The sequence below is a fragment of the Muscardinus avellanarius genome, assembly GCF_963383645.1.
Source record: "Muscardinus avellanarius genome assembly, chromosome: 5".
NCBI classification, from domain to species: domain Eukaryota; kingdom Metazoa; phylum Chordata; class Mammalia; order Rodentia; family Gliridae; genus Muscardinus; species Muscardinus avellanarius.
In genome coordinates this window covers 75,704,386-75,717,382 of record NC_137790.1, presented here as the reverse complement: position 1 = coordinate 75,717,382, position 12,997 = coordinate 75,704,386, and the positions used below count along the sequence as shown (strand labels likewise).

Here is a 12,997-nt window from a genome sequence, read left to right as displayed (position 1 = left end):
GATGTCTATGTTCTAGTGGAATTAAGCAGACTCTCAAGAGTCCCCGAAGATCAAACCTCTTAGTTAGAGAATAGAGGAATAAATGGAGAGATTGGTGTCTAAATATACTGATGACATACTCTCCCTTCCACTCTACACACACAAAATAATAAAATTTAAAAACCTATGCTGAGAATTAAGAAAAGGACACAAATGGCTTCCTTCTGTGCATGATTTCCATATGGAACTTGTCTTCTGATACCCCAGATACTCAGAGCTTCAAGATCCCCCTCACCCACTCAAAGAGTCATTCCCTGTGGATCAACACATACACCATGATGTCAACGTAATGTAAGAGAGGGTGGGACCCCTAAGTGACAGGGGACCGAGAGAAATGGCAAGTAAGTGTGCTTTCTAGCACACTTACTGAAAATGGTGAGACGGTGTGTAATACCTTCCACAGAGCCGAGGTGCGCTTGGAGCCAGAGCTTAGCAGGCTGGAGGGAAGTAGAGCAAGGTCCACCTTCTGCCTTAGCCTTCCTAGCCCTCACTTACCAGGCTCCATGGACAGAGCACTGGGTGTGCCGACTTCACAGCTTTGGCCAGAGTAAGGAAAGGGGCCTCCTAACTTCAACTTATCATGGCAGGATTCTAGTGTCAGTGACCACACCAGGAAGTAAAAACACAAACGAATGAGCAAGAGGTACATTCCTGACTCTGGAGTGTCAACATTTAACTGCCCCCATTCCCAAAGCCCTCCCAAACAGGAGAGAGGGGGCACATCAATAGTAAACAGCCCAAGAACACACAATGCGTGGAGGAAAGGAGATGGGAAGCCCAGAACAGGGTAACGCAAAGGTGAAAAAAATCAAATAAAAATATTTTAGTTCTCTTTTCTTTCATCTTCTAACTAAATGTTTCAGGAATATTAGCCAATTTCTGATATTGACAAACTAATTTATTAAACTGTCTTCAGGTGCTTGGGATATGGCTTAGTGATAGACTGCCTGCCTAGAGTGACTGGGGTCCTGAGTTTTACTCCCAGCATTGCAAACAGAAAAGAAAGAAAAAAGTCTTTCAATGGTAAAACAAAAGCTGGGCATGGTGATACATGCTTGTAATCTCAGTATTTGGGAGGCTGATACAGGAAGATTACAGGTTTGCAGCCAGCCTCAGAAACTTGTGAGACCATCTGCAACTCAGTGAGACACTGTTTCAAATATAAAGAATAATAATAAAGCTGGGCATGGTGGCATAGTTTGTAATCCCAGCATTTGGGAGGCTGAGACAGGAGGATCGCAGTTCAAGGATAATCTCAGCTACTACTTAGTGAGGCCCTTTGCAACTCAGTGAGACCCTGTTTCAAAATAAAGAATAGAAAAATAGGGCTGTAGGTGTAGCTCGGAGGTAGAATGCGTCTGGGTTCCATCCCCAGTACTGCAAAAAATTAAAAAAAAATAAAAAATAGGGCTGAGGGTATAGCTCAGAGGTAGAATGCCCCTAGGTTCAATCTCTGGTACCACAATAAATAAATAAATAAATAAATAAATAAATAAATAAATAAATAAATGTAAAACAAAGATAAGCACATTGAGGTTTTTTGGTTCCTGGACAACAGGTTTTAAAACAATACCAAAGGTTTATATTCACTAAGGAATCAAAATAAAACTGAGCATTGTCCTTAAAAGCAATCTCAAGGCAATGCTGAAGCAGCCCAGGATAATGGCCTTGAAGGGGCCAGGCACTACCAAAGGGAGGTTTCAAGAGAAGGCTGGGACTTCCGGGAAGATGGCAACTGAGAAAAGCGGGGCTTAAGAGCCCCACTAACAACCAATCTCTATTACCACAAAATCAGCACCTTTCATAGCCAGAAAACACCATCAGCAGAGAAACAAAAAAAAGTAATTACAAGGGACAGAGAAAATGAGGGCTGGAAAAACGGGACACCAGAAAGAAACCAGACTGTAGTGCTGTGGCTGGAGCCGCGGCGCAGAGTGGCAGGCGCCATCTTTCCTTGCAGCGCCAGCCCAGAGAGGAGGGGGACTCAGAACAGAGCTCAGAGCCACAGAGGAGACATGCCGGTCGCATGGCCGAGGACACGGCAGCAGCGCCTTACTGCCGGCGGCAGTGACGAGTTCACTGGATGGCTACGGCTCCAGACCCAACACACTCAACAGCCCACCAGGTTCCAGAGAGGAGTGGCAGACAGCGAGCTGAGGTGAGCCGCTGTGGAACAGCCGGGTGGGATTCGGCAGACTTTTTGGCACAGGGAGCATCTAAAGCTCCCAGTGGCTGGGCTCAGCACACGCTGCAGGAACTCAGAGCGGAGAGCAAAACCAAAGAAGAAATATGCCAGCCTCATGGCCGAGGGCGTAGAAGTGGCGCCATATTGCCACTGGCGGCAGCAGCAGCGAATTCACCGAGTCCCCCTACAGCTCCATCTGCGTACTCAACAACAGTGAGTCAAACTGCGGGCCCCAGAGGAGAAATCCCAGTACTGCACTCCCAGGGACTTGACCCAGTGGGGGAGTGGCGGTGGCAGAGATATCACACCATAGGAGAACACCCAACCTGGCACCCCCCATAGTCTAAAGCAGCCTCTATCGATTCCTTGGGTCTGAGACTCTGTGATACAACCCAGTAAAGGAGTAGTGGGGTCTGAGATACCACAGACTCGAGATCCAGAGCACCTAAGTGAAGTCGTAGTGACCCAAGGGAAGAACCCAGAGAAGGCACAAACTTCTGAAATCATGGGAAAGAGGAATAACAATGGAGCAATGAATGCCCACAACCCCACAACATCAGAACCCGATAAAACAGAAATTCAGAGATTTCTAGAAGATCAAATCAGGAAAATAACTGTAGAAATAATAGAGGTGTTTCGAAAATAATTCAGAGAGAGTCAAAAAGAGATAAAGGATGCAATTAATGAAGTAAAAGCCTCAATTCAAAGTACAAACAACCAATTAGACCACATGGAGAATAGAATCTCGCTCTTAGAAGATGATCAATCCAAAAATGAATGCATAGTTTCTAATCTAGAAAAAAAGATCCAACAGCAGGAATCTGACATTGAAAAAATATGGGTCCATTTTAAGAGAGCTAACCTAAGAATAATTGGAATACAGGAGGGAAAAGAAGGTGAAACCAAAGGGATCAACAATCTCTTCAAGGAAGTAATAGCAGAAAATTTTCCAAACATAGAGCAAGAGGTTGATACACAGGTCCAGGAAACTTACAGAACTCCCTTTAGACAGGATTGGAGAAGAGGATCCCCACGCCACATAATTGTCAAAATGACCAATGTGGAAGCCAAGCAGAGAATCTTAAAGGCAACAAAAACAAAGGGCCAAGTGACATTCAGAGGCAAAACAATTAGAATCACTCCAAACTTCCCAAACCAAGTCATGAGAGCCAGAAGGGCTTGGAGTAACATATTCCAAACTCTGAAAGAAAACAACTTCCAGCCAAAAATTTCCTACCCAGCAAAACTTTCTATCAAATTAGATAGGGAAATAAGAAGCTTCCATGACAAACAGAAACTGAAGGAATTTATGTCTTCAAAACCAGTGGTAGAGAAAATACTCAAAGAGATTAACTACAAAGAAGAAATAGGTAACCACACACCAGAACCAGAGAAACAAGGTTTTCCATCCAACAGACAACTAAGATTAGTTATCTGTGGAGATTATTTATGTTAGTCTTTTACCTATCTCTAAATTGTATTATTTGCTTTTATTGTTGTTAATTTTTAGGATTTCTAGTTGGAATATTAATATACCTTCAGATATAGCATTTGGAAATATTTTATCCCATTCTATCAGTAACTTTTAACTCTGTTTACATTGTCTTTGGATATACAACATTTTTTTTATTTTTTAGGGAGTTTATATACCCTTTTGTTGCCTGTGCCATTGAAATCATATCCAAGAAATCACTGCCAATTTCAATGTTGTGAGGTTTTATGATCCAGATTTTCTTCTAAAAGTTTATAGTCTTAAGATTTATATTGAGGTCTTTTATATATTTTGAGTTAATATTTGTATATTGAATTAGGTAAGGGTCCAATTTTATTTTTTTTCATGTAATTATTATTTTTCAACAATATTTAGTTAAAAGATTATTATTTCTTCCACCAAATGTTCATGGAAACCTTGTCAAAAATAACTTGACAATATATGGAAGAATTTATCTCTAGGCTTTTATTTAACTCCAATGGTTTATATATCTGCCTTTAGAACAGTACTACACTGTTTCAATTATTGTAGCTGTACATGGTTTGAAATCAGAAAATATATATCTTTTTGCTTTGTTCTTTTTCGAGATCATTTTGGGTATTTAGAGTCCATATTCCATATTAGGATAAATTTTTTCTGAAAAATAAATATATATGATAGTTTCACTTAAAAAAAAAAGAAAAAAAATGTTCTCTGGTAAGAAAGAAAGCAAAAAGAAATATTGAAATGCTATCTTTAAGTCATCAAAAGCTTGGTATCAGACAAATGAAACTGTTATGTGAGATTATCAGTGTTAATTTTGGATAAATTGCTATAATACTAGATGTCAACCACTAAGCCAAGCATGGGAAGGAGGGAAGGGGAGGAAATGGGGTGGGGATCGAGTGGGGACTGACTTGGCAATGTGTGCATGTATGTCTACAAAAGTTTTTTTGTATCCCACTATGATGTATGAATGCAATGCACCAATAAAAAAAAATGAAAAAATAAATAAATAAAAATAAAACCTCAAAAAAAAAAAAAAAGATTTTGAAATGGGAAAGTCTTCCTGAATTACTAATGTGAACCCAAGGTAATCACAGGGAGTCATTATATAAGGGAGTCAGGCAGGTTAGAGTTAGAAAGACTGGATGATGCTGCATTGCTGTCCTTGTAGATAAAGAGCCAAGAAAGGCAGTAGCTTCTGGAAACTGGAAGAAACAGGAGAATGAATTCTTTCCTAGTCTTCTGAAGAAACCTAGCCCAGCCAACACCCTAATTTTTGCCCAATAATACCTATTTTGAACTTCTTACTCCTAGGACTGTTGTTTTAAGCTGTTAAGTTTGTGGTCATTTGTTATGGCATCAATAAGAAACTAATACACAAATGTAACAAAGGATTTTAGCTAGTAAAATCTTTACGTGCAACATTTATGTGCTTAAGGGCATCTTTATACGTATGAGACTTAAATAATAAATTTCTTATATATATATATAAAAAAAGAGAAGCCTGGCCAAGCAGGAGGCACCTGGGAACAAGACATACAAGACATGGGGTGGAGAGACAGCAGCAGGTAGCGCTTACAGGAAACCAGAAATGGATATTCTTCAAAAGGAAACACAAAATCCCCAGTGCCACAGAAGGAAGATATGTGGGCGCCTGAGGAATGAACACCACACTCTACGAGAATGACTAAGCCACATCCAACCCATTTCCCCGACAAAGCATGTCACCTCGTCAGCTGCTCCTCTATGGCATGGCAGAGAGGTAGTTTTGTGTTTTTGCCTCAAAGACCTTTGGTGAGCTGGACGTGATGGTGCATGCTTGTAATGCCAGCATTTGGGAGGCGGAGACCAGAGGATCGTGGTTTGTGGACAGCCGCAGCTACTTAGCGAGGCCCTTTGCAACTCAGTGAGACCCTGTTTCAAAAAATAAGAAGACTAAAAAATAGGACTGGGGCTGTAGCTTGGAGGTAGAATGCCCTTGGGTTCCATCCCTAGTAATGCAAAAAAAAAAAAAAAAGAAAGACCTCTGGTGACCTCTGAAAGGCTTCAGAGCCCTGGAGTGGGCTCTGCTCTTCACTACTGAACTGAGGACAACTAGCAGTCACCACGACACCTTGAGGAGAAACCATATCTTAGAAGGAACTTTTGAACACACAGCACAAACTGCACACCACAACCTTACTTCTTTATAAAATGTGGCCAGTCAGACTTTGCTTACTGGGTTCACTACCTCCTGATGTTGCCCATTCAACTAATTCTTAGCATTTCTTTACCCTCACTCAAATCTGCCTTCCTACAATTTCTCATCTTAAGAATAACAATACTATTTTGTTTTGTTTTTTTAATATTTTTGCAGTACTGAGGGTTGAACCCTGGGGCTACTCTACCTCTGAGCTATATCCCCAGGCCCATTTCTTATTCTTTATTTTGAATTAGGGTCTCACTAAGTTTCAGAGGGCCTCACTAAGTAGCCAAGGCTGGCCACAAACCTGCAATCCTCCTGCCTCGGCCTCCCAAGAACTGGGATTACAAGCAATGTGCAACCACACCTGGCAAATATCCTCTTTTTAATTATTCCAGATTTCCTTCGTGTGTGTGTGGGGGTGGGGGGTGGGATACTGAGAATTGAACCGAGGGCCATTCTACCTTTGAGCTATACCCCCAGCCAAGCCTTTTTATTTTTATTTTAAAACAGGGTCTTGCTAAATTGCCAAGGCTGGCCTTGACCTGCAATCTTCCCATCTCAGTCTTCCAAGTATTGGGATTACAGAAATGTGTCACCAAACCCAAATCAATTTTATTCCTCTTTAACTTTCTCTTCTCCAAGCTAACATATCCAGTGGTCTTACCCATTACTAGGAGGCTGTGGTTTTCAATCCTTACTCTGTCTTGCAGACACATTCATACAGTGGTATATCTCCATGAATTACATTACCCAGAATGGAACACAATCTCAGGTTGAACAATATCATGAAAACCGGAAAAAAGACTTAAGTCACTAGAAAAATGGGCAATGGTTGGAATGGGGTGTGGAACTCAAGGGAATGAGAACAAATGAAAGAAAAAGGAAACAGGACTCTCAGACAAGCAACAAAACATGCAAGTATATCCAAGACCACAGAAAGGGTAAAACATGCTGGTGTTAAGTCAAGGCAAATAAAGTAAGCCATAGTAAGTATTCAGTTAAAAAAAAAACAATCTGCCACTGATTCATCATGAAGCCTTCGATAAAAAACAGGCTTGAATTTCACCTTTGGGAAAAACTAAGTAAGTCTTGATTTGGCCTGCCAAGCTGTTGGGAGACTGAATGAGGCATCTGGAAGTTATGGACAGAACATAGATCATATGAAATATTGGTGGCATTTTGAAGACAGGGCCTGGAATCATAACAAATCAGACTAGCCAGCTTGATTTAACACCAGACTGGGAAAGGGGGTTTTGAACTAAGCAAGGTGGTCACAGAGGAGCAGAAGGAATAGGTAGTGGAGGACTAGCTCCCAAACCTGCAATGGGATCTTCAACTATAATGGTGATATTCCTGGGGCCTCCTGTAGGTAAGCACACAGGTACAGAGGAGAGTCCAGACAGCGCAACAAGATTAGAAAGAAAGAGAAAACAGTGTCCTTTTACCTGACAGAGGTAGGGACATAACTCCAAAAGGGAACCCCACTGCGGAAGGAGGGAAGACTCATACAAGAAGCTACATGTGACCCACATTCCCTCAGACCCTTCTGCATAGGTTTTCCCTGGCTCCCTCTTCCCATGCAGGTTACCGTGGTTTCTGGAATCCACGTGGATTCAAGAATGGGGGCAGGGAAATTTGACATGCTCAAGGGCCAGTGATCTGGAGTATAGTAGACACCAGGCCTGCAGTAGATGTGATGGGAGGCCCTAACCCAAGCACTCTTCACATCTAAGAAAGCTCATGGGAAGACAGGCTTCGATTTGGAGACTTTTCTCCTAATAAGTTCCAATAAGTCAAATCAAATTCTTGTGGGAAAACAGAGATAAAAGTTTGTTATTCAGACAGTTACAGATAAGGCCCTGAGTTCTCATCTTTCTAGGAATTACAGAGAAAGCCACGGTAGATCCAGCTGCTAAAGGGAATGCTTTTTGTCTTATTATATTTTTTATATTTTATTTCTGGGGTTTTCCCAACCCATCATGGCTTTAAGCACATTTAACACTTGCTGTTATAGAAATTCCACTACAAATGAAACCCAAACAAAGCCTGCCAATACCAATAACCCAGGAGAGATGACGGCAGGGAGATGGCCAAAGCAGCATGATCCATCTTCTACCTGAGGTTCCCTGCTATCAGCTGGTGCTTCTAGGAGAGGTCCAGGGCACGTGGCCTCTTTACATGGCTGCTTTGCAGCCTAAATTAGTGATTCAGTACTCATCCCCACCTACCTGGTTATTTGGTCTCATCACCCCATACTCACTATATCCCTGTTTTGTTTTGCCTTTTTTTTTTTTTTTTTTTGTATTGGGAATAGAACCCAGGGCCTTCTACCTCTGGGCTACACTCCCAGAACTTTTATTTTTATTTTTTATTTTTATTTTTTTGTGGTACTGGGGATGGAACCCAGGGGGTTTCCCTCTGAGCTATACTCCCACACCTTTTCTATACTTTATTTGGAAACAGGGTCTCACTAAGTTGCTGGGAGCCTCACTAAGTATCTGAGGCTGGCTTTGAACCTGTACGATCCTCCTGTCTCAGCCTCCTAAGCGTGAGGATTATTAGTGTGCACCACCATGCCATCCCAGACCTATTTTTATATTTTATTTGGAAACAGGGTCTCACTAAGTTGCTGAGAGTCTCACTAGGTAGCTTAGGCTAGCTTCGAACCTATGCAATCCTTCTGTATCAGCCTCCCAAGTACTGAGATTACATGCATAGGCCACCACGCCTGGCACAATTTCTGGTTTTAATTAAGAAACCCTAATATCATTCTGCTTCTCTCATACTGGTTTGACATCTTAACCAAACTTCTAAGGAATCACAGAAAGGGGAGGATCCCAGGGATTATTTTTAAAGCTCTTCAATGCTTTCCCTCAGTCTGAGAGATACATTTAAAGCTCCAACTGTGATGACTCATGCTATCTTCTTTTTTGGTGGTACTGGGGATGGAACACAGGGGCCTTCTACCTCCAGGCTATACTCCCAGACCTATTTTATATTTTATTTGGAAACAGGTTCTCACTAAGTTGCTGAGAACCTCACTCAGTAGCTGAGGCTGGCTTCGAACCTGCACGATCCTCCTGTCTCAGCCTCCCAAGCGCGGGGATTACAAGCGTGCGCCACTACGCCTGGCAACTCACGCTATCTTCTGATGCTCAGAAACTAAAGGATCCAGGAAAGAATTCAGTATTCAGCAATAAATAAAGAAACCACATCCAGAGATTCCTTCCTTCCTTCCTTCCTTCCTTCCTTCCTTCCTTCCTTCCTTCCTTCCTTCCTTCTCCTTCCTTCCTTCCTTCCTTCCTTCCTTCCTTCTGTCCTTCCTTCCTTCTTTCCTTCATGTGGTACTAAGGATCGAACCCAGGGGCATTCTACCTCTGAGTTATACCCCCAGCCCTATTTTATTTTTATTTTGACACAGGATCTCACTAGGTTGATGAGGAATCTCACTACTTGCTGAGGCTGTCCTCGTATCTGTGACCCTTTTGTCTCAGCCTCCCAAGTACAGGGATTACAGGCATACACCACCACACCAGGCCAGAGATTTCTTAAGTATTAGGTATTATGTTAAAACTTCTTTCTTCCATTATAAAGCAGAATCTCATGTCATTACAAAGATAACTTCTCAGCCTCAGCTACTTAGTGAGGCTCTCAGCAACTTAGTGAGACCCTGTTTCCAAATAAAATATAAGATAGGTCTAGGAGTATAGCCCGGAGGTAGAAAGCCTCTGGCTTCCACCCCAGTACCACACATACACAAAAAGATAACTTCTCTTTCCAACACTTGAAAAGTCTCAAGAACAAACCCTCCTTGTACCCTAAATTCAGGGGACATCTTACTAGCCAGTGGCTGGTGCTCATCATTACCTGGGGTTCCTCTGGAGGCAATGTTGGTGTCCGAATGGGAGCGTGTATGGCTCTTCTTTGTCCCACTGGTGACAGTAAGTGTCTGCCCTTCTGAGAAGCTGGACCTGCGAAGGATACTGGATAGTTGGCTCTGCCCGCCTCCCTCTTGGTCCTCTAAAGAAGAAGCAGCAGAATCTGGCTTCTGGGAACTTCCAGAGGAGAAGAGATTAGAGCTGCTGCTCTCAGCAATGCTGTTGTGACTCTGACAGCTGCCAGTCCGACTGTGAGGGTCCAGGTTGCCGATGGCCAGGTACTCGGGCTCCTCGCTGGCGTCACTCGGGGAATCATGCTGGCTGCTGACCCAGGATGCCTCTATGGGGCTGGTCAGAGTGCTGGAGCTCATCTCATTTGGGGTTGATGGGGAATCCCTGGCTAGTGTAGAGTCTGAAAGCAGGGGGCCCTGGACAGTTTCATCCTCTGCTGGTGAGAGGTGTTCTCTGCTTTCTTGAGGTTTCCGGAGAGGTCCAGAGAGAGAAAAGGAAGTAGATCTTCTCTCTAGAATAAGAGAGAGGAGAGAAAGGTGAGCTGAAATCCTGTGGTATGTATAAACAGCTTGTCCACAACAAAGGAGCAACCACCTATTGTTGCTCTTGGGAAGGTGGCTTTATTGCTTGTTGGCATTCCTCATCTATAAAATGGGCTATAATAATACCTACCCCGAAGGACTGTTTTAAGGATTAAAGGAGATAATACATATAAATTGATTTTAAGAGCCTAGCATGTGATAGACACTAAATAAATATTTGCTATTATTGAAATGCTTTTTTGCAGTATGGATTAGAAAATCAAGAAAATGAAAAAATCTCTTTACTCTGTTACTGCAAATTAACGTGTGTGTGTGTGTGTGTGTGTGTGTGTGTGTGTGTGTGTGTTACTTGGGTTCCTGGAAGCCCTTCTACCTCCAGGCTACACTCCCAAACCTATTTTTTATATTTTTATTTAGAAACCGGGTCTCTTAAACCAGCACGGCTGGCTTCAAACCTGCGTGATTCTCCTGTCTCTGCCTCCCAAGCATGGGGATTACAAGCGTGTGCCACCATGCCCGGCATGCAAATTAATTTTTTAAGATGTCCTTTTTTTTTTTTTTTTCTGGTACTGGGGATTTAGCCCAGGGGCATTCTACCTCTGAGCTACATCCCCAGCCCTTTTTATTTTATTTTTTGGAAATAGTAGGTTGCTGACAGCCTCCATAAATTGCTAAGGCTGGCTTCAAACCTGTGATCCTGTCTCAGCTTATAAACTGGGATTACAAGCATGAGCGACAGCACCCAGCTTAAGATACCTATTATTTTTTAATGAGAAATTCAAGATTTATTCAATTCAAAATTGTTTTGGGAAATGAAAAACCAATTTCATTTATTAATGGTCACTAATGGCCTACAATCAAGGCAACAACTGTTAGGCAAATAAATAATTAGCTGGTTTATTTGAAGTATAAGCAGAAAACAATCTAGTCATTTGGTCATCATTCTTATAAGATGTCAAGATAGGAAGTTTACTCTGGCATGGTGGTGCATACTTGTAATCCCAGTACTTGGGAGGCTGAGACAGGAGGATCATAGGTTTGTGGCCAGCCTCAGCTACTTAGTAAGGACACTCTGCAACTTAGAAAGACCCTGTTTCAAAATAAAGAGAAAAAATAAGGCTGGGAGTGTAGCTCAGAGGTAGAATGCCCCTGGGTTCAGTCCCCAGTATTTCTCTCCCTCCCTCCCTCCCTTGCTCCCCCCCCCCCCCGCCACACACACACCAGGAAGTTTCACAACCTGCACACCAACCTAAGGCTCAATTCCTAGACTGTGAGTACCCACGAAGTCCTCTATTTTCCAGGCCTGGAGATACATATAATGCCCCCTCACCCCACTTGCCCCCATACCTGAGCTGTGGTTGGGCACAGATTGGTGGAGGCTAGAGGAGGACCCAAAGTAGGAATGCTGAGCATAGGCGATCGGAGGGGTGTATGTGGAACCAGGCAGAGCTGTCAGGCTCTGGCTCTTTGTCACCAGCAGTGGGCTCTCATGCTTTCTGGCAAACTAAAACAAACAAACAAAAAAACATATCAGAATTAAGGACAGAGGCCCCCAGAGGAGAGGAACCGAGTACTGCAGAACTGCTGACTAAAGCTGGCTTTTGGCAGCATGCCGGGACTATAGCCAGAGCCTGTTAATACAGCACAGTTACCCTCAATTTCAAACCATGATGTCTTGCTGTATGTCATAGCTTTTGCACTGCAGTTCTTCCAGGGGGTCAAAGTAGAAGTGCTTTCTCGTGGAAGCAGCACAACAAAACACTTAAGACTGTGCATGTGGAGTCAAGTCAGATACAATAGGGTTTAATCCACACAGCCACTATAAGCTATTTGGTCCAAACTTTGAGCAAATTATTTACCTACTCTGTGCCTCAGTGGCTTCCTTTATAAAAAGAGATTAAAAGCTGGGCGTGGTGGCAAACACTTGTAATCCTGGCATTCGGGAGGCTGAGACCTGAGGATCGTGGTTCGTGGACAGCCTCGGCTATTAGCGAGGCCCTTTGCAATTCAGTGAGACTCCTAGTTCAATAATAAAAAGGGAGTTGGGCATGGTGGCGCACGCTTGTAATCCCCGCGCTTGGGAGGCTGAGACAGGAGGATCGAAAAGGTTCCAAGCCAGCCTCAGCTACTTAGTGAGGCTCTCAGAAACTTAGTGAGACACTGTTTCCAAATAGAGTATAAAAAAATAGGGCTGGGAATATAGTCCAGAGGTAGAAAAGCCCCTAGGTTCCATCCCCAGTACCACAAAAAATAAATAAATAAAATAAAAAGGATTAAAATATAGGGCTGGGGTGTACCTTGGAGGTACAAGCCCCAGGGAAAAAAGGAGATTAAGGACTATGGTGGAGTTCTTAGAATTAAATGAGATAATGCATGTTTTACACATAGCACTATGCCTGGCACACAGAAACTATTCACTGGAATGGTAGCCCACAATTAAAGCTAAAACAACCAGGAGAGATAAAGGATACTCTACTCTAAAGGGAATAGGGATTCTGATTCCATTCTAACTTGAGGCACTGACTGAAGTATTGGTAATGCCATGAGTTTATTATAGACAACAAAATTTTCTTTGTGTCATAAATTTTCTTTATACCAAAGGAAAAAAATGGTGCTGTGTACCACTAAGCCATACTAGGTCTTCCATACATGGAAAACCTGACTCCTGTTCAGAATCAT

The 12,997-nt window shown here is 42.7% G+C and overlaps 1 protein-coding gene across 2 annotated transcripts in view; it reads right to left on the bottom strand.

The window, feature by feature from the left end:
• Positions 1–12,997, bottom strand: part of RUBCN (rubicon autophagy regulator) — a gene marked incomplete at both ends in the record, with an annotated part of 76,999 nt that overhangs the window by 28,904 nt on the left and 35,098 nt on the right. The window contains 4 exons of one of the 2 annotated variants that reach the window (XM_080696866.1): positions 535–630; positions 7,205–7,249; positions 9,754–10,287; positions 11,666–11,822. In XM_080696866.1, coding sequence (XP_080552992.1) covers positions 535–630; positions 7,205–7,249; positions 9,754–10,287; positions 11,666–11,822 — 832 coding nt within the window. The remainder of the gene's footprint in view (positions 1–534; positions 631–7,204; positions 7,250–9,753; positions 10,288–11,665; positions 11,823–12,997) is intronic. The other variant, XM_080696867.1, reaches the window with a different exon arrangement.